The sequence below is a fragment of the Ammodytes marinus genome (assembly GCF_949987685.1).
Source record: "Ammodytes marinus genome assembly, chromosome: 8".
Taxonomy (NCBI): Eukaryota; Metazoa; Chordata; class Actinopteri; order Uranoscopiformes; family Ammodytidae; genus Ammodytes; species Ammodytes marinus.
Window position 1 is genome coordinate 18,897,598 of NC_137212.1, and position 20,533 is coordinate 18,918,130.

The window sequence follows — 20,533 nt, forward strand, 5'->3', positions numbered from 1 at the left end:
TGTTTAACTCCAGTCGCTATCAGTTGTCAGGTTTTTAAATGATAGGACAGGGAGCTTAATCCCAGTTGGACCAAGATAGAAGTAAATATATGTAGCTTTACTCGTTAGGGCTAAGTCTGTTTTAAATACCCTAAGGCCTTGTGTATTTATTTGTTTTTAGTGAAGTACCTGGGCCTGCTGGCCATGTCAAAGATCCTGAAGACTCACCCCAAGTCAGTGCAGTCTCACAAGGACCTCATCCTCCAGTGTCTGGATGACAAGGACGAGTCCATCCGCCTGAGAGCTCTGGACCTGCTCTATGGCATGGTATGAAGCAAAGAAGTTTTGTACACCTCAATGTATTACTTGAAATCAGAATTCTTTCAGCTTCTTTTTCTGAGGATGCTCTGTCACTGACTACGTTTACCTGCTACAGCATATTCAGATTAAAGGTCCATATTCCCATTAAGACAGCATTCCAAATAAGGTGCTAACATGTGCAGCAGCTACGGATATACAGTATCTCACAAAAGTGAGTACACCCCTCACATTTCTTCAAATATTTCATTATATCTTTTCGTGGGACAACACTGAAGAAATGACACTTTGATACAATGTAAAGTAGTCAGTGTACAGCTTGTATAACTGTCCCCTCAAAATAACTTGACACACAGCCATTAATGTCTAAACTACTGGCAACAAAAGTGAGTACACCCCTTAGTGAAAATGTCCAAATTGGGCCCAAAGTGTTAATATTTTGTGTGGCCACTATATTTTTCCAGCACTGCCTTAACCCTCTTGGACATGGAGTTCACCAGAGCTTCCCAGGTTGCCACTGGAATCCTCTTCCACTCATTCATGACGACATCAAGGAGCTGGGGGATATTCGAGACCTTACTCTCCTCCACCTTCCGTTTGAGGATGCCCCAAAGATGTTCAATAGGGTTTGGGTCTGGAGACATGCTTGGCCAGTCCATCACCTTTACCCTCAGCTTTTTTAGCAAGGCAGTGGTCGTTTGGAGATGTGTTTGGGGTCGTTATCATGTTGCAATACTGCCCTGCGGCCCGGTTTACGAAGGGAGGGGATCATGCTCTGCTTCAGTATGGCACAGTACATAGTACACAGTGCTGGCAGCACTCATTTAGCCCCAGACCATGACACTCCAACCACCATGCTTGACTATAGGCAAGACACACTTTTGTTTGTACTCCTCACCTGGTTGCCGCCCCACACTCTTAACACCATCTGAACCAAATAAATGTATCTTGGTCTCATCAGACCACAGGACATGGTTGCAGTAATCCATGTCCGTAGTCTGCTTGTCTTCAGCAAACTGTTTGTGGGCTTTCTTTTGCATCATCTTTAGACGACAGCCTTATGGGACGACAGCCATGCAGACCAGTATGATGCAGAGTCTAGCGTATGGTCTGAGCACTGACCGGTTGACCCCCCCCACCCCTTCAAGACCTGCAGCAATGCTGGCAGTATTCATAGGTCTATTTTCCAAAGCCAACCTCTGGATATGACCCTGAGCAAGTGCACTCAACCGTCGTAAACTGGGCTACAGGGCAGTATTGCAACATGATAACGACCCCAAACATACCTCCAAGATGACCACTGCCTTGCTACAGAAGCTGAGGGTAAAGGTGATGGACTGGCCAAGCATGTCTCCAGACCTAAACCCTATTGAGCATCTGTGGGGCATCCTCAAACAGGATCAAACAAGGTCTCTAATGTCCACCAGCTCCGTGATGCTGTCATGAATGGGTGGAAGAGGATTCCAGTGGCAACCCGTGACGCTCTGGTGAACTCCAAGCCCAATAGGGTTAAGGCAGTGCTGGAAAATAATAGTGGCCGCACAAAATATTTACACTTACACAAAGGCCCAATTTGGACATTTTCACTAAGGGGTGTACTCACTTTTGCTGCCTGCAGTTTAGACATTAATGGCTGTGTGTCGAGTTATTTTGAGTTAGTAAATTTACACTCTTATACAAGCTGTACACTGACTACTTTGCATTGTATCAAAGTGTCATTTCTTCAGTGTTGTCCCATGGAAAGATATAATGAAATATTGGAAGAAATGTGAGGGGTGTACTCACTTTTGTGAGATACTATATCCGGTTTACATGTCAATCAGCACATTCTAAATAAACCAGAGACGCACACTAGTAGTGGTAGAAATGTGATTAATATCGTGTAATAAACGTACACATGGTCATTTTAGCGTTGTTGAACCTGGTGTCTGCTCTCCCCATAAGGTATCCAAAAAGAACTTGATGGAGATTGTAAAGAAGCTGATGCTGCACGTGGACAAAGCGGAAGGAACAACGTACAGAGACGAGCTGCTCACCAAGATCATTGACATCTGCAGCCAGAGCAACTACCAGTACATCACCAACTTTGAATGGTTAGTCTCGCAGCCAGCATCGGACCTGTACTCATACTACTTCTACACTTTGCTTTTGGTTTTTGATGTTATTTTCCGCTCTGTGTGACACAATTTTTTTCAACCGCAACTCTTTTGGTAATTCCCTGGACCAGGTACATCAGCATCCTGGTGGAGCTGACCCGATTGGAGGGCACACGGCATGGCCACCTCATTGCCTCTCAGATGCTGGATGTGGCTATCCGGGTCAAAGCCATCCGGGTCTTCGCCGTGGCCCAGATGGCTACTCTGCTGGACAACGCCCACCTGATGACGGGCAACGTGCAGCGGAAGGGCATCTGTGAAGTGTTGTACGCCGCAGCCTGGATCTGCGGTGAATTCTCTGAGTAAGTTGATTTTGTTTTCTCATTGGGATTCACGCTTAACACACAGTGTGTAAGCTGGCAGAAGTGAAGAATATATGGGCAAATGAAGGGAGTGTGGTACACAAAAAGGGAAGGTAAACCTGAAGTCATTTAGCCAACATGCAGTACATAAACAATTCATGACTGCATTATGGTGGTAAGATATCCCATGAACCCTCTGGAACAGTCAGTCAATTCCGTAGTGGAATTGACTGACTGCTTGGTTCGGATACTGTGCTCCCCACCTCAGTGTTTCCATTTCTTCTTTTTTAATCAAAGTAACCACCTGTCCTGCCCAGGCTATGCGACCTGTCAATCAGGTTGGGCTTAACCTTGTTGGCGGATGACAAATCTTTCACTTTCTTTACACACAGCAATGATAATTTGCGGCTCTAAATTAGACTTGGCTACACCTGTGTTATCTTTTTATGTTGGTTAAATGTTACTAACATCTTCCATTGTCAAATTTTACATGAGAAATGGGGTTCCCATGGTGATAAAATGTCTGGCATTTAACAGTATTTTCAAAACTGTATTTGAGACATTTTCAAACCTCTTTGACACACCTAGGGAGGTTTCCTAAGTAACTTTGCATGAAATAATTTTCTATTTTTCATGAAATAAGGATGAAATATTCATCAGTGCCATGCTGTGAATTGCATCAGTATCTTGTTTTGATGTCATTCTTAGTCAGTCCTTTCTCTTAATCCACTTCCTCTTCTTAGACACCTGGAGAACCCGATGCAGACGCTGGAGGCCATGCTGCGGCCTAAGGTGGCCACCTTACCGGGCCACATCCAGGCAGTGTATGTGCAGAACGCAGCCAAGCTGTTTGCCACTGTGCTGAAGAGCCAGGAGGGGAACACGGACCGCACAGCAGCACAGGAGACCAGCCAGCTGATGATAGACAGGCTGCCGCTCTTTGTCCAGAGCGCCAACCTGGAGGTGCAGGAGAGGGTAAGATAGAAACATTATAAATAAAATTCATATGTAGACATCTCAATCTTTTTCATAAAAATACGTCCGCTAAGCTCCAATGTCTGCCTCACCTTCTGTCATGTCCTCAGGCGTCTTGCATCCTTCAGCTGGTCAAGTACATTCAGAAACTGCAACAGAAGGACGTAGAAGTATCGGAGGAAGTCACTGCTCTGTTTGCTGGAGAACTGAACCCTGTAGCCCCCAAGGCCCAGAAGAAAGTGCCTGTTCCTGACGGGTGAGTTAGCTCAGTACAGGAGGAACACATACACTTTAAAACCACATATGACTTTGTTCGACATACAAACGTATATCGGTGATTCTTGAGAATCTGGACAAAAGGCCGTCTTCCATATGTAACTGCTGTTATGTTTAAAACTAAAAATATTTAAAATTGTAGATGTTATAAGGGATTAAGAATAGAATATCTGGAGAACAATTATCCCCTTAAATTTAATTATGTCATGTGATTAATAATTTATCATTATTATGTCAAATATATGACACTTGTTATCTTCTCACGACGTCCAAAACAGTGTGTCCTCAGAGAAGGTTTCAGTCTTTCATATGCAATAAAACCTATTAAAAATGACCACTTTATTGTAAGTCAACACCGTCAGACATTTCATTATGTAAAATGTAATAAAATCAGGCGAAATAAGGGGCAGCTGTCACTTTGAAGGACCTCTTGTCAAATTCTACCTCTGTAGAGTACATTAGAGTCAGGCAGGCTCTGATAAGTGTTGTAGTTTTAGAATATTTTACATTCCGAATCTTGAAAGTCCTGTGTCACAACCATGATATGTCAACACCGACTTACAATTTCTGAAGAAGTTATTTGAAATTTTGATAATTTCATTTTCCTGAAGTAGTTCATACTAGCACCTAACATCAACAGAAAAACCAAATGGCTACTAGATAAATTCCATTTCAATCAATCAATCAATCAAATCCTTTATTTAACCAAGTAAAATTCATTGAGATTAAAATCTCTTTTTCAAGAATGACCTGGCCAAGAAGGCAGCACCATGATACAATAAGAACAATCAACCACAATTCTCATACACCACATTCAACGTCAGGTAAAGTACAATACAAGATCAGGGACAAGACTATATGAAGATTGAAATGAGTACAGTTAAAAATGAAATAAATAAACTGGTGACAGATGAATGAATAAACCCGGCCGTTATCAGAAAATAGCTTTACAAACAATTGCATTGACCAAGAGAACTATCTTCTCTGTCCTTCAGGATTCCTTTGAATTCTCCCAAGGTGACCAGCTCCGGCAGCTTCAGCTGCTTTTGCACAGTGTTCCAGGCAGAAGGCGCAGCATGTTTAATGGCCTTTTTCCCTAACTCAGTTCTAGCTCTGGGTACCAACATCTGTACAAACACAAACCATAGCTACATTTGTTTGTGGACATGTAAACACATAGATATGAAGGGACCAGCCCAATAAGACACTTGTAAACAAAAAGCAACCAATGTGAGAGTCTGCATACAGATAGCGATGGACATTTTGCAGTGGCATACAGGGTACAAAGGTAGACACGATTTCCACAGCCAGTTAAAAATCGCAGAGCACAGTGGTAGACGGTATCCAATTTCTTGAGGTACTGGTCAGGGGCGTTTATGAACAGCAGGCCACCGTAATCTAACAATTTGTTATGTTTAAGAAACATTAGATATGTCAACACCGTCAGACAGGAAATCTGACGGAGTTGACATCTGACGGTGGTGATAGGCAAATGACGGTAAAAAAAACTAAAGCTGGGAGGTTGTTTCAAAGCTTAGCTCAGTAGCTTAGTATATGTTGGATACATACATGTAATTTAATTTACCGAAACATAGGGTTTGTATTTTTTCAACATTGCAACCTGTTTTGTCCCACTTCCCAATAATCACTGATATATTTATATATATTTCACTTGTTCACACCAAAGCAGTTTACCAGCAAGTTAAGCTAACACTTTAGTGCCCATGTATGTCGCTTTGAGTTTTGACCAATGAAGTGACACTGAGTTTGTCTCTGTAGCCTGGACTTGGACGCTTGGATCAACGAACCTCCATCTGAGAGTGAGTCTGAGGAGGAGCAGCCCAGGGCTATCTTTGCTAAGGAGGAGACCAAACACTCCCGGCCCCGTCACACAGAGGTGGACGAGAAGGAGTTGGCAAAGGTCAGCTGGTTGATTATTGTAGAATCATAACTTTTTTAATGTTTTCATTATTTTGTGAATGACCTGAAATGCTCAGTCAGTTTTTGCTTTTGTAACTAGACATTGTCAATACATTCATAGAAGATGCAAAATATATACATATAAAGGTGCTTTGTAGTCTGTTACTTCAATAGATAGTATTGACGTTATCTTCCAATGGCTTCCAATGTTCTTCCCCTCTCATTCTGTAATTGAGTTAGGCTGTGCCTTCATTGATTCGTTCATGTAACTTTTTTACCCCACTCTCAGAGGAGAGAAGTAAGGAAGCAGGAGCAAGCAAACAACCCCTTCTACATCAAGGCCTCTCCATCCTCTCAGAAGGTGAGCTAACCAAAGTCTTCACCGTTTTTTTTTTACATATCCGTTTTATCCCGTCTGTTTAGTACCTGACTTTTATAAGTAATTATTGTGGTATATTGAAAATATGTAGTTGGGAGTTTTGTATGAAATGTGTAGAGAAACAAACGTGTGTAGAGCGCGAGTCATGTTTTATGCTGAATGTTTCCTCTGTGTAGGTGTACCAGGAAGCCCATGGAGTGGAACACATCCCAGTGGTGCAGATTGACCTCAGTGTGCCTCTCAAAGTTCCAGGTGGGGTTACGCTGTTTTAACTTTTCAAAATCCTACCAGTCAAAATGTCCTTCAGTGCTGCCATCTTGCTGGACATGCTAAGATATACCTTTTCTCGCTTAGGTTAAACACTGTTAATACTTTTTTTTTTCTTATTTTTTTTTTTTATAAGATTATTGAGATATCGCATAGTAAAAACATACTGGTATCCTCCGTTCGTCACAGGTCTGCCTATGTCTGACCAGTACGTAAAACTGGAGGAGGCGCGTCGGCAGAAAGACAGAGCAGATAAGAAGAAGAAGGACAAGAAGAAGAGGAAAGAGAAGCGCAGTGGACGGGGGAAGAGACACGATTCGGGCCCGGAGAGCGAGGAGGACATCACGCCTGCTCACATGGTCGACATTGTTACCGAGGAGATGCCAGAGGTATGACGGGGCTGGTGGATATGCTTGGATACTTCATTTTAAGTATCTATCCCACAGCCGTGTTAGTCATTTTACTCTACTTAACACTGGAATTTGCTTTAAAATCTATGAGAGTTTTAATCTCTTATAAGGTCAGAGTCACAATATTGTCATTTAAACTGAGAAACCATAAATGTGCACGTTTCTCAATCTATCTCTAGCTCCAGCTATGAGACAACTTGAGACTGGAAGTCAGTACCTCAACAGATCTCTCCCTGTTGTAAACATTGATTTATTTATTGTCATCAACTCTTGATTCATTGATTTCCCTCATTGCTTCAGAATGCCTTACCCAGTGATGATGATGACAAGGACCCCAATGACCCTCATAAAGCCCTGGACATCGACCTGGACAAGTGAGTCCTCACTGTGTAGATCCTCATGCTAGACCTGCACACAACCGCATGTAAATCTTAACTCTGAGGTTTTGAGCCACTTAACCTTCATACACTACACATACAATGTAATAATTAACACATCTGACAGATCTAATCAACCAATCAATGACACTCTGATTTTCTTTTTAAGGTTAATCTTGCATTATTTTACTTTCTCAGCCTGAGTATTACTGCATTTGTACCTGACCTTCGTGGCCACGGTGTCACAGCACTGATGTGACTCGGTCCTTTCCCACCTTTCACTCCTTCTCATGGCGATTTGCTTTCTGCTTCCTCCTTTCCATGCCTACACACACACACACACACCCATCACTGACTCTTTGTGTGGGCAGCTTGGTGCAAGCGGCTGGGCCTAGGTGAGTAACATCCCAGCCACAGGACCTGGGCTCCGACTGTACATGGATTGCTTCTCTTTGTCTTTCTATTTCTCTCTAGTAGCTGCCTCAATAACATAGCTGTCCTTTCTCTTCATCGTTTGGATGTTGCAGTACCTGCTTCCTCTGTTTGCTCTTCTTTCCCCTGTATCTTCAAAATCAGTTGTTAATGTTGTATATTATCCAGCACCCATTCGCTCTTTTCGCCTGCTCCCCTTTTTAACTTCTATAAGCTTGACAATATCAGCAGCACATAAATTTGTTTAAAAAAGAAAACCGTTCCATGTTCTTTAAACAAAGGACAATTGTATTAAAAGAACATATCTTTGTTGCTAGAGTTTCATGGCTTCGTAGAAATAAGATAATTTCAAACTTAATGCTGCTGATGTTCCCAAGACTTAATCCTTCACCACCTGTCCTCATGGAATAGGTTTGCAAAAGCATTGCACTTAGTCGGCTACAATATGCTTTTAGGAAACTTATCTCAGGGGTCAGGTACTAGACTTCTTTGCTCACATTTCCCCAGATCCTCCTCAGTTGGGTTGTTAGACTCCACATTTTCCCAAGCTGTTTTTAAGTGAATATATCCCTGCCCTTTTATGGAAATCACAACCACATGTTAAAATCAATCAAAATTATTTAAGTACTATGAAGTTTAGCTGATATTTTAGACTAAGAAATTAAGAAGAGTTGAAATTTGTGTGGCGTTGTAAACATTTTGAGGAAACTATCTGTAAAAAACAAAACAATTTTTTTGAGCTTAGTCCTACCTTTTTAGAAAGGGTTATGACAATGCAAAGTACTAAACCAATTGATGTCAAAAGAAAAGGTCCAAATAAGGACAAATGCATTATGAATACTACATGAAGCTAAATTGTAAATAAAGACGGATAGCAATGGGCAAGCGTTTTAATCCAGGTCGGATCTAATGACGGATATCAGCATGTCTTTATGGAGAGTGACCAGCAGGGGGCTACAGTGCATGTAATTGCTGCTTTAAAGGGTTTGGCTCAGGGAAATTAACTTGACAGTTCCTATCAGTTCAAAATAGAGTATATTATTGGGGCTGTTTCGGTCCGGGAATGTCCAGTCCTTCTAGCTCTGACAGAGAAATGGCTAACCTCAATGCTTTGAATGAGACCTGGCTGTTGTGCAGTGCGGAATATGTTCCTGCATACGGTGGATTGCTGCACCCTGCTACCCCCATGTTCACCTTTTCTGAATTATAAACATGTACTAAAGAAATAATGGAAGTTATATATATTTTTCTCCCACACTCCACATGGACCAAAATCACCCGATAAGTCCTCGTCCAAACAAAGTAAAAATGTGTATCTTTGTTTGCGCAGGCCCCTTGCCGACAGTGAGAAGCTGCCGGTCAGGTCACACCGTGCAGCAGAGGCTCCAAAAAGCCCCGCAGAAGACGGAGACGCAGAGAGCACCACTCCACAGGAGCCCAAGAAGAAGAGTGTCAAAGAAAAGAAAGAGAAGAAGAAGGATAAAGAGAGGGATAGGAAGGTGAGGATAGTATGTCTCTGAGGATTATGCTCCACTCCCCCTGGGAAACCAAACTCACCTGATTCTGTCCAGCTAGTGAATCTGTTTCTTAAAGCCAATAAGTCAGATTTATGGAGGGTTTTGAGCGAGGAGGGAAAAAAAACCAACAGAGACCTGTTGACCATTATGACGTGATGTGTCAGCAGTTATGGTTTTCAACCTTGTTGTGTCACAGAGCTGATTTTTATTTTTTTGTTTTTTTCAGAAGAACAAAGAAGAGAAGAAGAAGAAAAAACACAAACATGAAGACAAGGGGGAGGATCTCCTCGGGGGTCAGGAGGACGAGCCTGTGGTCCAATCAGAAGAAGCCAGTGAAGTGGCTGCACCGCCCACCTCCACCAGTGCTGAGGTATGTCCTTACTGAACGGCAGAGCGAGGCTCATTTCTACCTAGCAACACAGTTTATGTCTAAGATCTGATCTGATCCAGAATTCCTGAAATTTAAATAATAAAATCTTTTGAGTTCACCATGAAAGATGGTTTAAGAATGCCATCGAATGTAGTGTTAAGATTTTTGCCAAAAGGAAACGTACAAACCGATATCTTTGGCCCTTTTCATTGACTCAGCGCTTTCATTGCTTCTTCCCAGCCTGTCTTTCAACCAGCTGTAGCGATCAAGTTTCAGTTTCCTCGTAGCTGACTGCGCAGTCTCCTGCCAAATACTTGATTTATTCATGAAACAGAACAGTGTAAAGATACAGAAGCTGTCTGGCCCTCACCCCTCTCACCTCCTCGCACTCCTCTCCCTCCCTTCCTCCCTTCCTATTCTAGGTTTCGGATCTGGACTTCTGGCTCTCAAACGCTCCAGTGCCCTCTAAAGCCCAGGTTGAGTCCTCTCTCTTTCCCTCTCGCGCTCGCTCTCTCTCCTGCTCTCCAATGTATATTTTTCTTTCATAACTCCATGTTTTATTGATCTACCTCATACATTATTAATTTATTTTTTGCCCCCATACGTTCTCCCCCTTCTCTCTGATTTGGGTCCATTTCACATTTTTCCACACTTCACAACTTCCTCTCTTTCACAGGTCACATGACACTTTACTCTCTGTTTTCTAGCATGTGTGTGTGTGAGTGTGTACACGATATGTGTAATTGTCTCACAGTGTGTGTGCAGTTTTGCTTGCTGGGTGTCGTGTAGATCATGAGGTCAAAGCAGGTGTCGTTGATGTTGTTATTGTTTGTATGATTGTTCTGTGGGTGGTGGTGACAAGTGAGTGCAATCAGTCTGAGGCTCCCTGGATCATTTTCGTCGTTGACACCACATGTGACTGCTTCCTCCATGATCACGTGGTCGTGCTCGCATTTGTTTCTGTTTGATCTTTTGAGTTTGGCTGGAAGCACAGGAAGATTTGAGTGTACCCCGTGGAATTTGTGGCCACTAGTAGTGTTAGAGGAATGTTTTTGTGGGTGGTACCCATTTATTTTGTATACACATGCTTGCATACACAAGCGGCACAATGCCCAGACATACTGCAGATTTCAAGCTATTCAACTGATCAACAGTTTGTTGTGGTAACATATGGAAATATGTGACAACAAAGCCAACCACACCACTAGCTAGGAAACCTCAATGTAAATTATTGTCGTTATTTACCTTTTTTTTTTTAATAATGACAACCATATTTTCACAATAGAGTATTCCATTCATTGTTATAGAAAATGGCTTCTTATATGTTTTAAGATGAAGGATTTGATTTCAGGCCAGCAGTTTACCCCGGTTTACAGTCTTTATGCTAAGATTATCTTACATAATTCCCCCTTCATACTGAATGAACACCGACACACGTGGTATTAATCTTCTCAGTCAGCAATAAAGTGAATAAGGGCATTTCCCAAAATGAGGCATTGTTCCTTTTTACCATACAAGTTAGCTTTTGACAGTTAACAGATGTAAGCACTGACTTTGTTTTGCACTGCCATCTTATCTGTAGATATTGAGTGTGCACTTGTCTGTCAAGCATTTTAACTTTGGTTTTGAGGATCTATGTTTTTACTTATTTTAGCTGTTGGCCCCAAGGTTTATGGCACTTTGACCTAGAACTATATGACCTTTTTTAAAGGCATGCCCCAACATGCCTATGTGGAAGACTTGTTTTTGTATTGGCTGTCACTCCAAGACAACAGATCAAAACGACTCCTACCGGTATATGGCGTCTACAATAGCATGACAGCCTGATTGACAGGATCATAATTACAGCCTACATATGGCTGTAATTATGATCATGTCAATCAGGCTATTTGATCTGTTAGCAGCAGCTAGTTTGGCTGGTTAGTAAAGTTCATCCTGCTGTGCTGCACATGTTCAGATAGCTACCTGTTTATTTCTCAGACAGGCTCATTTGTGGTTCAGCCCATTTGGCTAGATAGTAGTAAAGCTCTGAATTGAGCAAATCATGTTTATTTGTGGTATTACAGATGTCATTAGGTTGCAGCTGATCACAAATTTAAAAAAAAAATCTGAATGAATGATTAAACTCACTAACAAACCTACCTCTATCGACACAGCAGTGGCAAACACTGCTGCATTTGTTACATGTTGTGATGTATCACTGCTAATACCTCCATGTTTTTTCTTTGGTGTTGTCTGTTTAGGTTGTGTCTGAACAGGAAACGGCAACAGTAGAAGCAGAAGCAGCCCCTGTGCCTGAGGCGGCCTCTGGCACCGCGCCAGACTCTGAGCCTGATGAGCCCAAAGACCCCGAGATGGAGGAGACTGTGAGTCCTCGCTGATGATGCGATAATTACAAAATAGAAGGTTTGGCTGCTGTGCCAGAGATTCCAGTTCACAGCGACCTGACAAGATGCAGCACATGGATGGCTCTTGTACTCATACGATCGTGTAAATGATGTACCAAAGAGCAGACAGTTTCTTATGTGCTCTCTCCGGTGGAACATTTCTTATCACCAATTCAGTTCTGAATCGTTGCTTTTCTAATAACTTTTTCTCTTCGTTTTTACTTGTGGTTTTATTGATTGATAAGAAATCCTCAAAACACAAGAAGAAGAAGCAGAAAAAGGAGAAGGAAGAGAAGGAGAAGAAAAAGAAGAAGAAGCATCACCACCATCACCACCACAGCGACGGAGGAGAAGACAAGTCGGTGCAGAACGGCACTGTGGAGGAGGAAGAAGAGCCTCTGCCGGTCAGTGTTAACAGCCCAGCGTCAAGTAGAAGTGTACATTAAAACAATCGGCACACATGCATTGTTCAAGAAAAAAAAATATGTATGACAAGGCCAATGTCGTTCATTTCCACTCGGATGAGCTGGAATAATTCATTCACACACACACCCCCACACACACACACTCTCACGCACACGCACACGCACACGCACACTCTTACTGTCTGGTTTGTTATGCATCAACTAGGTAGAACCAGCTCCTGTTGCCTAGTTAGCATACAGAGTGCCTGATCTGACTCTTCTCTCCTTTCAGCCCATGTCCAATTACTGCCTGCTGGCCGAGAACTCCTACATCAAGATGGTGAGTGATGGCGCCTGTGATGCTGCTAATTCCAACCGCTAGGCTTGGAAGATACAGTTAACCACTTAAAATGATTTGGCCTGGGTTTGTTAAATTTCTGATATCCGCAAGCCTTATTCATGCCTCTCTGAGGTGCTGTTTATACGGAAACACGAAACGGTCATTTACATGAAAACAGCAAACGCAGGCATGAAACCGCAAGTTTTTGAGATCAACTCCCAGTTTTTGGTTTCTTGTAAACACCGAAACCATTTTCCCTGGTAACGCTGACGTCACGGCTCCACTTCACACATGCGTAGTCTATAACATTTGCTGTCAAAATACCCACACGCGAGTTATAAAGTTAGAAGACAACATGCACGGTGTCTCCGCGGCACCATCACTGTGATCAGCGGAGAGTGTCGTGCAGGTCTCAAATAGCCTATAACACTCGCCAATTTAGTCTAAGCGATTAGTAAATTGTAAATTAGTAAAGAGACCACCCACCACTTTGGCTGGCTTTGCCGGTTTTTTATAGCAAAATAAACGTGTGTCACCACCTGTAATGCCTGGGGCACGGCTCTCTCTACATTAAAAAACACTATCTATAGATCAGCGCGTTAAGTTACTAATAAAAGGAGCATTAAGGCTACGGCTTCACAGTAAAAGCATTTCACTGGCTAAACATTAATAGCATTTCACTAGACAAACGTGAGTTGACTTTTATTTTGAAGTACGCCTAACAGGAAGGTAGCCGCTCACAAGGCCCCTTCACTATCAGCATGTCTTTTTGTTTTCACGAGTTCAATGCGGTGGAATAAGAGGACAGAAAGTGTCACCACTGACTATTGGCTTGGCATGCCTACTACAGCGATTTCGGCCCGTTTCCTCTGAAAACATGTGTACGAGTGAAAATGTAAAATAAATTGCGTCTGAACGGGTTAACTTTAGAAACCAAAAACGGGAAAACTGTCACGTTTTCACCGTGTAAAGAGCCCCTGACAGGGCTTTTAAACAACAACGGTGCAGCGCATGAATAGTGTCGGCCATCCTTTATCTACTTGATACTTGATTTAATCCTGTCACATCACAATGTAGAGGGATACACACACACACACTTCATGAAAAAGGAAAACCTATTTGATCAACTGATTGTTAATTTGTTTTGCCGTGTTGCTGTGTCACTGCATACCCATAAGTAAAACTATTCATAAGATTCATGTTAAACCCTGAAATGTGTGAATGTGAGAGCTTTATGTGAGACATTAGTGAATAAAAAAAACAATGTATGCAGAGCTTTCCTTTTCTCTCCCTCTCTTTAAAGATAATAGAGGATGCTGATCAGGTACTGGTTAAAGTTCTGTCAGTGACAGAATATTATTAAAAGCTCTTTTCTAGATGTGTTTCTCTCTGATCTTGTTGCTCTTCACAGACTGGCCTCCGAGGCAGACTAAGTTGTTGATTCTATACTGCTTTCTAAGAGGGTTTCTGTCCTTGTGATTTTCATAACTGTCCTTAGATGGTTTCTCAGAAAAACAGTGATGTGTGCTTTGGTGTCGGGCTAATGAATCAGATTTGCTGTGTTTGCTGTATCTAAAAGATCTATGCTCAACTTATTTTAAAAGACAAGGAGTTTGAAAAAGAATTTGCCATGTAAATAGATATTTTTAATAGTTAAACATGTTTTCCGTCTTAGGTGTACGACATCCAGGGAAACCTGCAGGATGGCAGTCAGGTGGTGGTGTCTGTAATATTTGAAAATAAGTGTGACTCCTTCTTGAAATCCATGGAGTTCAATGTCCTGGACTCCCTCAACTCCAAGCTGCAGAGGCCAGAAGGCTCGGGTCCACATGATGGCCTCACCGTCCCTTTCCAACTTCCACCTGGTCAGTGGTTATTTTTCTAACATACAGATTATTTAAGCAATAGCTCACGACAGGCTGTGGAATGTGCTAATTATGTCAGTTAAGGGGCACCAATATTTGATGTTTTAAATCTCACTTTGGGCAGCGTGATTATTGAACCGTGAACTCTTCTTCTTCTTCTTCTTCTTCAGGGGTGTCTAATGAGGCGCGATTTGTCTTCACTGTGCAGAGCATCGTAATGTCACAGAAACTGAAGGGAACCGTGACTTTCATAGTAAAGGTCGGTAGGAATAAACACACACACATAAAAACATAATGACCTTATAACATAATGAATTGCCAGTTTCTTTGTGGGTACTTACGTTTCATATTTGAAACCACTCATAGCTTCCATTATGTGTTGTCAAACTGCTCTTATAATCTTTACTTCTTCAATATCATCCCAAATATGCCAAACCTAAATAAAAATGGCTGTGGAGTTTGATTTGTAAATTGAATTGTTTCCATTTTTTTTTTAATTTCACTTAACCCATTGATGACTATGGCAATCTAGGATGCATGTCCTTAATGCCTGAGGGTTTTCTGAAAAAATAGTACGAATTGTCAAGTCTACCAAAACCTTAATATCTAAGCCTGTGTAGCACATAGAGACATGATATAAAATACATTTAAAAGTTAAGGTTCACATGTTTTATTTAAACATGCTCCCTTAGCGCTTACAAACCAACAAATTTTTCTAAAAATCGTCAAAATTAGATGAATTAGAAAATTATTAAATATTGTTAATAAATAGATGCAATGTGTTGTGTGATTTTCGTCAGTAGTCTATAGTAGACCTTGATTCTGTGCACCAAACGCCACTAACTGTTCTGTCGCCGACATAGCTGGCGTATTTTTTTTATTATTTTGTTTTATTTTTAAATTTTTTATTTTTTTGATTGACATGATTTTCGGCAAACCACACAACTTTTGGGTGGTCACGTGGTCTTAAAAAAATCAACAAAACCCACCTCATGTGTATTTGAACCAATGACAGTGCATTCTATGCTGGGAATGCCATGAAAATTAGATAAAGTAATAATGCTGCGCGACGCAGCATCAGGCAGGAGAGCCAATGTGGCATCGCGCAGCAGCCGTCATCAATGGGTTAAGACTAACCAGTTTCAGGGTTCATTTTAGTATGTAACCTTTCACACTCATCTCTGTACATGTCTGGTGGCCTAAACGGAATTAAAGCACATGTTACTTTGTTATTGATGATTTGTATTTGTTGTTGCCACAGAATGAGGACTCCTCCACTCATGAGAAACTGGACTTCAAACTGCACTTTACCTGCTCCTCCTACCTTATCACTACTCCTTGCTACAGGTCCGTGCATTTTATAAGTTTCTCTCTGGAAAAACCTTTCAACCCACATTACAAAGGCTCATAAAGAACAGCATTTAAATACAAACGTTTCCCCCCTTGTGACCACGAAGGAAGTTTTTTTTCTAAATATTTGCTGTGTTAAATTTGATTGATGGTGGCACTAGAGTTTCATAAAAACAAACACAGAGGGAAAATGAATATCTGCGCTAAATTTGATCAAACATTTGGCTATTCGTTTCTGAGTTAACTTAGCTCTTTGCAATGCTTTGGTTGAACAAAAACTGAGTTTCTTTTGTTTTTGTTTGGCCAGTGATGCGTTTGCAAAGCTGCTGGAGTCAGGCGACCTGAAGTGCAGCTCTATTAAACTGGAGGGAGTCAGCATGCCCTTCCACCATCTACTGGCCAGGATCTGCTTCCACCACCATTTCTCTGGTAAATACGCAACCAGCCCATATGTGTCAAGTGCCAGACATTTGTCCTAATACATCAAGGTACAAGTTGGGTAGAGCGTTCCACACATAATTCAGCAATACAGGATTTGCCTTTCAAATCCTTTCTTATGATGGTTATACATTTCTTGACAATTAAGCACATCTCTGTGACGGTAATGTTAACTTTTGTGATTAGTGTCGGAACCATCCATGCAGTGTACAAGAAAGGCTGAGCATAAATAAACTGAATAGTGAGCGTGTAATTGCATGCAGTTGTTGTGAGTGTTGCTGACAAGCCATGTACTTTTTGTCTCGTTGGATTAGTTGTGGAGAGGATCGACTCCTGTGCCTCCATGTACAGCAGGTCTATCCAGGGTCACCATGTTTGTCTGCTGGTCAAAGTTGTGAGTGAACCAATTAAAACTCTTCTCTTATCCACTGTGATTTTCAGAACCAAGTATTATTACTGTTTTTTTTGTTTTTTAAAGCCAACTTTTAGATCTTGACCTTGATTTTCTCACTCTCCTTCTCACACCCTCCCAGTCTGGTGAGACGGTTTCCATTGACGCCAAATGTGACGAGCCGACGCTGCTGGGGAATGTGCTGGATGAGATCAAGCAGACCTTCTCTCAGTGCTGATTGTGTCCGACAGTCCCCACCCCCTCGACCATGCCACCCCCTCCTCCCTGCTGAAACACACCATAATCATGTTACGAAACACTGCGGCTGGCACTTACAGTATTGCCCTATTTATTAGTCCTCAGATTCGCAAGATTTCCTTTCCTCTTACCAACTCTTTCTTCTTCTTCGGTGTCCCCACACTCTGTTCTTTCTCTGCACTATGAGCTCTGTGGTCACTCCTGACACTCGATGTTGTTTTACAGACTCACCGTGTACATGCGCCGCCTGCAATTTTACTTTTACTTTGTCAAAAAAGAGCCTCCCTGTTCCTCCCTGACTTTGACTCTATACTGAGCTCCTGTTTCTGGAGGCACTGTGTCCTCTGCTCTTTCCTGTGCGCCTCACCACCCTCCACTCTGTCGGCAATTCGGTCTGTGACAGTCATGTAATGTAATGTGGACAACTGGACTTTTGCTGTTAATGGTTGAATTGTGTTTTTACTGTTTGAAGTTTTTTGTTGTTGTCTTTGGTTTGTTTTCTTTGTTGTTTTGTCTCTTTTTCTTTTTTGTCTGAAGCCTGTCTGCGCCTTTTGTCTCGCCCCTTCCTTTCCACTCACTAAACATCAGTGTGCTGCTCGTCTGTGTCGGCCTGGAAAGAAATCACTTATCTGACTCTTTCTCAGACTGTTCCATGCTGAAAGAATGGGGATTCTAACTTGCTCGCACAACACCGGACCGGACACTGAGCAGCTGCAGGGAGAACAGTGCAGAGACCATAACCAAAGCTACACAGGCATGGGGGCAGTTTTAGATGTCTTTAAGAGCCATTGCCCTACTTGCCTTTTGGCAAGCCTCAGAGGAGATCTGCTAGTTTTAGTTTAACAAAATCCTTGTGTGGCACTAAGAGTGGATTTGTACAGTAGATCAGGGGTTTTTGCTCTGTGCCTTTAGCCGTGCAGCCTGACCTACTCCAATGCATCATGAGTCTGGTAGAGCCCCACCTCCCTCCTTCAATATATCTTCTCCCTAATCAACTGTGCTAAGCTGCAGTTTGACCCCCCCACCCCCCCAAAGAACTTCCTACATATCATGACGTCCATGAATCAAAGAGAATGATGGGGACAAGAGACTGTTTGAGTCTCAGATGGTCTGGTCAGTTGTACAGAAGATGATATATTGTTATACAGAGAAAGATGATGTTAATTCTATCCGCTATGGTGCTGAGGGCCCTCATTTGTGTCACCACATGATCAAGTCTGTGACAGAATATTTTGGCATAAAGAGAGATGTTACATCAGTGTCCTGCCTCCACTTTTTTAGTTTAGTTTTGTTAAAAAGTCAAACTATAACTGGCTAAGGGAAGACACAGTTACACAATCAACCCGTCTTTCATTTTTTTAAACCAATGGTATGGCCTGCATATCTCGTTGCTGAAGTTCTCTGATATTAGAGTAAAGTTGGTCAGTGGTTTTAGGGTCCCTTTCAATCAGTATTAGGCGACGTGGTTTCCAATATCAGGAAGCATCCACGGTGTTAACGGCAGAATGCAGTAATGTCCGTCTTCACCTCAAGTCATGTGAAACGTCTACTCCTGTGTCACTTTGACGGCTGCATCACAGTTGCTGCACCTGAGGTGGCTGACACCTAGAAAAACCCCAATGTTCCCCTCAGAAACTGCCTTGCCATTTTTTTTTTTTTTTTTTTGGTGCATTGACATGTTATGGTGAACATTCAAGGCCATTTGAAAAGAAATGGCCTCTTACAACTCACTCAGAGGTACTTTGAAGTTTTTAGATTGTGTCATTCATGTCTGAAGTCACTACCTGGCATCCAGCACAACTTAACCTAGTAGTAGCAAGATTTAAAAAAAAAAAAAGAAACTGACTCGGTAGCGTCTCTGATCATATTTACTTGGTAAGGCCCTCCTTACATCAGTCTGCAATTGTAGATAACTATGATGTCTGACCTGAAGGTCGGGTCAGCCATTCCATGAGGTCATCTCTCCTGTAGTAGAGTCCGATTACAGAGGTGATCAGCTGTACTTCAGGAATGTCTATAGAAAATAAGTATGTATGTATGTGTTCCCTGTTCCTGAAAATTACTGATATAAGTGAAACTGAAAACAACTCTAATCATACTGTCCTAATTTTTTTTTCTGTGCATATTTGATTCAAATTTGTATATTGCATGATTAGGAATGTATACTTTTTTTTATTTCCCTTTTTTCTGTTCCTTCGACATGCTTACATAAACAAAACCCATTCCATTTTGTTCTTTTTCTTCATAGCTTTTAAAAAAAAGTTTACTTGACCATTCTCTCTTCTTGATTGTATTGTGTTTTTATCTATTCTAAGTTCAGACAATTTAAAAAAAAACAAGTGAGATCGTTGAATGTTTTAAATTATTAAACAGGGGAAGGAAGGGGGTTCTATTTGGTGTCATGACACTGAGGGCATCGGGGTTGGATAAAGGCTGGAGTAGTACAGGCCATGTGGAAACAGTGTACTGAAGGACAACCCACTCTGTCTTAATTCTCTAATGGTTCAGTTGTAGTGAGTTTGGCTTGTGTCATTGAAATATACTCTCGTATGACTCTGATTTTTGAAGGTTGTGTCTTTTTATTTCTCCATATTCAATTATCAAGCTGTACAATGTAAAATGTTTTAAAAAAGGGGACAACATAAATTATCTACATTCCCTTTAAAAAGAAAGTCCACCCAAATAAAAAATAAAGGCTATAAGAAGCTACTTGTGTGTGTGTGTGTGTGTGTGTGTGTGTGTGTGTGTGTGTGTGTGTGTGTGTGTGTGTGTGTGTGTGTGTGTGTGTGTGTGTGTGTGTGTGTGTGTGTGTGTGTGTGTGTGTGTGTGTGTGTGAGAGAGAGAGAACGCAGGCGCACATGAATGTGCTAAACATTTATTGTAAAAATACATTTTGTTTGAGAAATCAACAAATTGTTACAGAAATGTGTGTGTGTGTGTGTGTGTGTGTGTGTGTGTGTGTGTGTGTGTGTGTGTGTGTGTGTGAGAGAGAGAGAGAACGCAGGCGCACATGAATGTGCTAAACATTTATTGTAAAAATACATTTTGTTTGAGAAATCAACAAATTGTTACAGAAATGTGTGTTTTTGTGTAGTTGTAGCCTAAATCCACCTTTGTGAGGACCAAGATGAGTTTTTATCCTTGGGAGTGAGGACAGTTTTGTAAAGTAAGGATATATTGCCCAGAATGTAGCCTTCGATTAGTCAGTCTGGGTTGGTGGGCATAGTTTTGATGGTTAAGGTTAGGGTAAGGAGCTTTCTTTCTAGGCCCATGGAAAGGAGGCTAGGGAATGCAGCATTTCCAACAAGGACTTTCACAATGATAGAAGTAAAATGTAGTCTGTGTTTCTAATTTTTTTGTATAATTACACGGACTATTATTTGCACACTTGAATGTTTGATAAATATATAAATAAATATAAC

General features: G+C 41.6%; 1 protein-coding gene across 4 annotated transcripts in view; it reads left to right on the forward strand.

Annotated features, from left to right (window-relative positions):
- Positions 1-19,805, forward strand: part of ap3d1 (adaptor related protein complex 3 subunit delta 1) — a 29,549-nt gene extending 9,744 nt beyond the window's left edge. The window contains exons 12-34 of one of the 4 annotated variants that reach the window (XM_080032603.1): positions 161-306; positions 2,242-2,390; positions 2,525-2,755; positions 3,499-3,730; positions 3,841-3,986; positions 5,786-5,927; positions 6,216-6,287; positions 6,482-6,557; positions 6,762-6,961; positions 7,283-7,356; positions 9,122-9,290; positions 9,535-9,678; positions 10,101-10,154; positions 11,922-12,044; positions 12,311-12,469; positions 12,762-12,809; positions 14,113-14,133; positions 14,485-14,674; positions 14,845-14,933; positions 15,936-16,021; positions 16,332-16,453; positions 16,777-16,856; positions 16,996-19,805. In XM_080032603.1, the coding sequence (XP_079888729.1) occupies positions 161-306; positions 2,242-2,390; positions 2,525-2,755; positions 3,499-3,730; positions 3,841-3,986; positions 5,786-5,927; positions 6,216-6,287; positions 6,482-6,557; positions 6,762-6,961; positions 7,283-7,356; positions 9,122-9,290; positions 9,535-9,678; positions 10,101-10,154; positions 11,922-12,044; positions 12,311-12,469; positions 12,762-12,809; positions 14,113-14,133; positions 14,485-14,674; positions 14,845-14,933; positions 15,936-16,021; positions 16,332-16,453; positions 16,777-16,856; positions 16,996-17,091 (2,849 nt within the window). In that variant the 3' untranslated portion in view covers positions 17,092-19,805. The remainder of the gene's footprint in view (positions 1-160; positions 307-2,241; positions 2,391-2,524; positions 2,756-3,498; positions 3,731-3,840; positions 3,987-5,785; positions 5,928-6,215; positions 6,288-6,481; positions 6,558-6,761; positions 6,962-7,282; positions 7,357-9,121; positions 9,291-9,534; positions 9,679-10,100; positions 10,155-11,921; positions 12,045-12,310; positions 12,470-12,761; positions 12,810-14,112; positions 14,134-14,484; positions 14,675-14,844; positions 14,934-15,935; positions 16,022-16,331; positions 16,454-16,776; positions 16,857-16,995) is intronic. The other 3 variants (XM_080032604.1, XM_080032605.1, XM_080032606.1) reach the window with 3 other exon arrangements.
- The last annotated feature ends 728 nt before the right edge of the window (positions 19,806-20,533 follow it).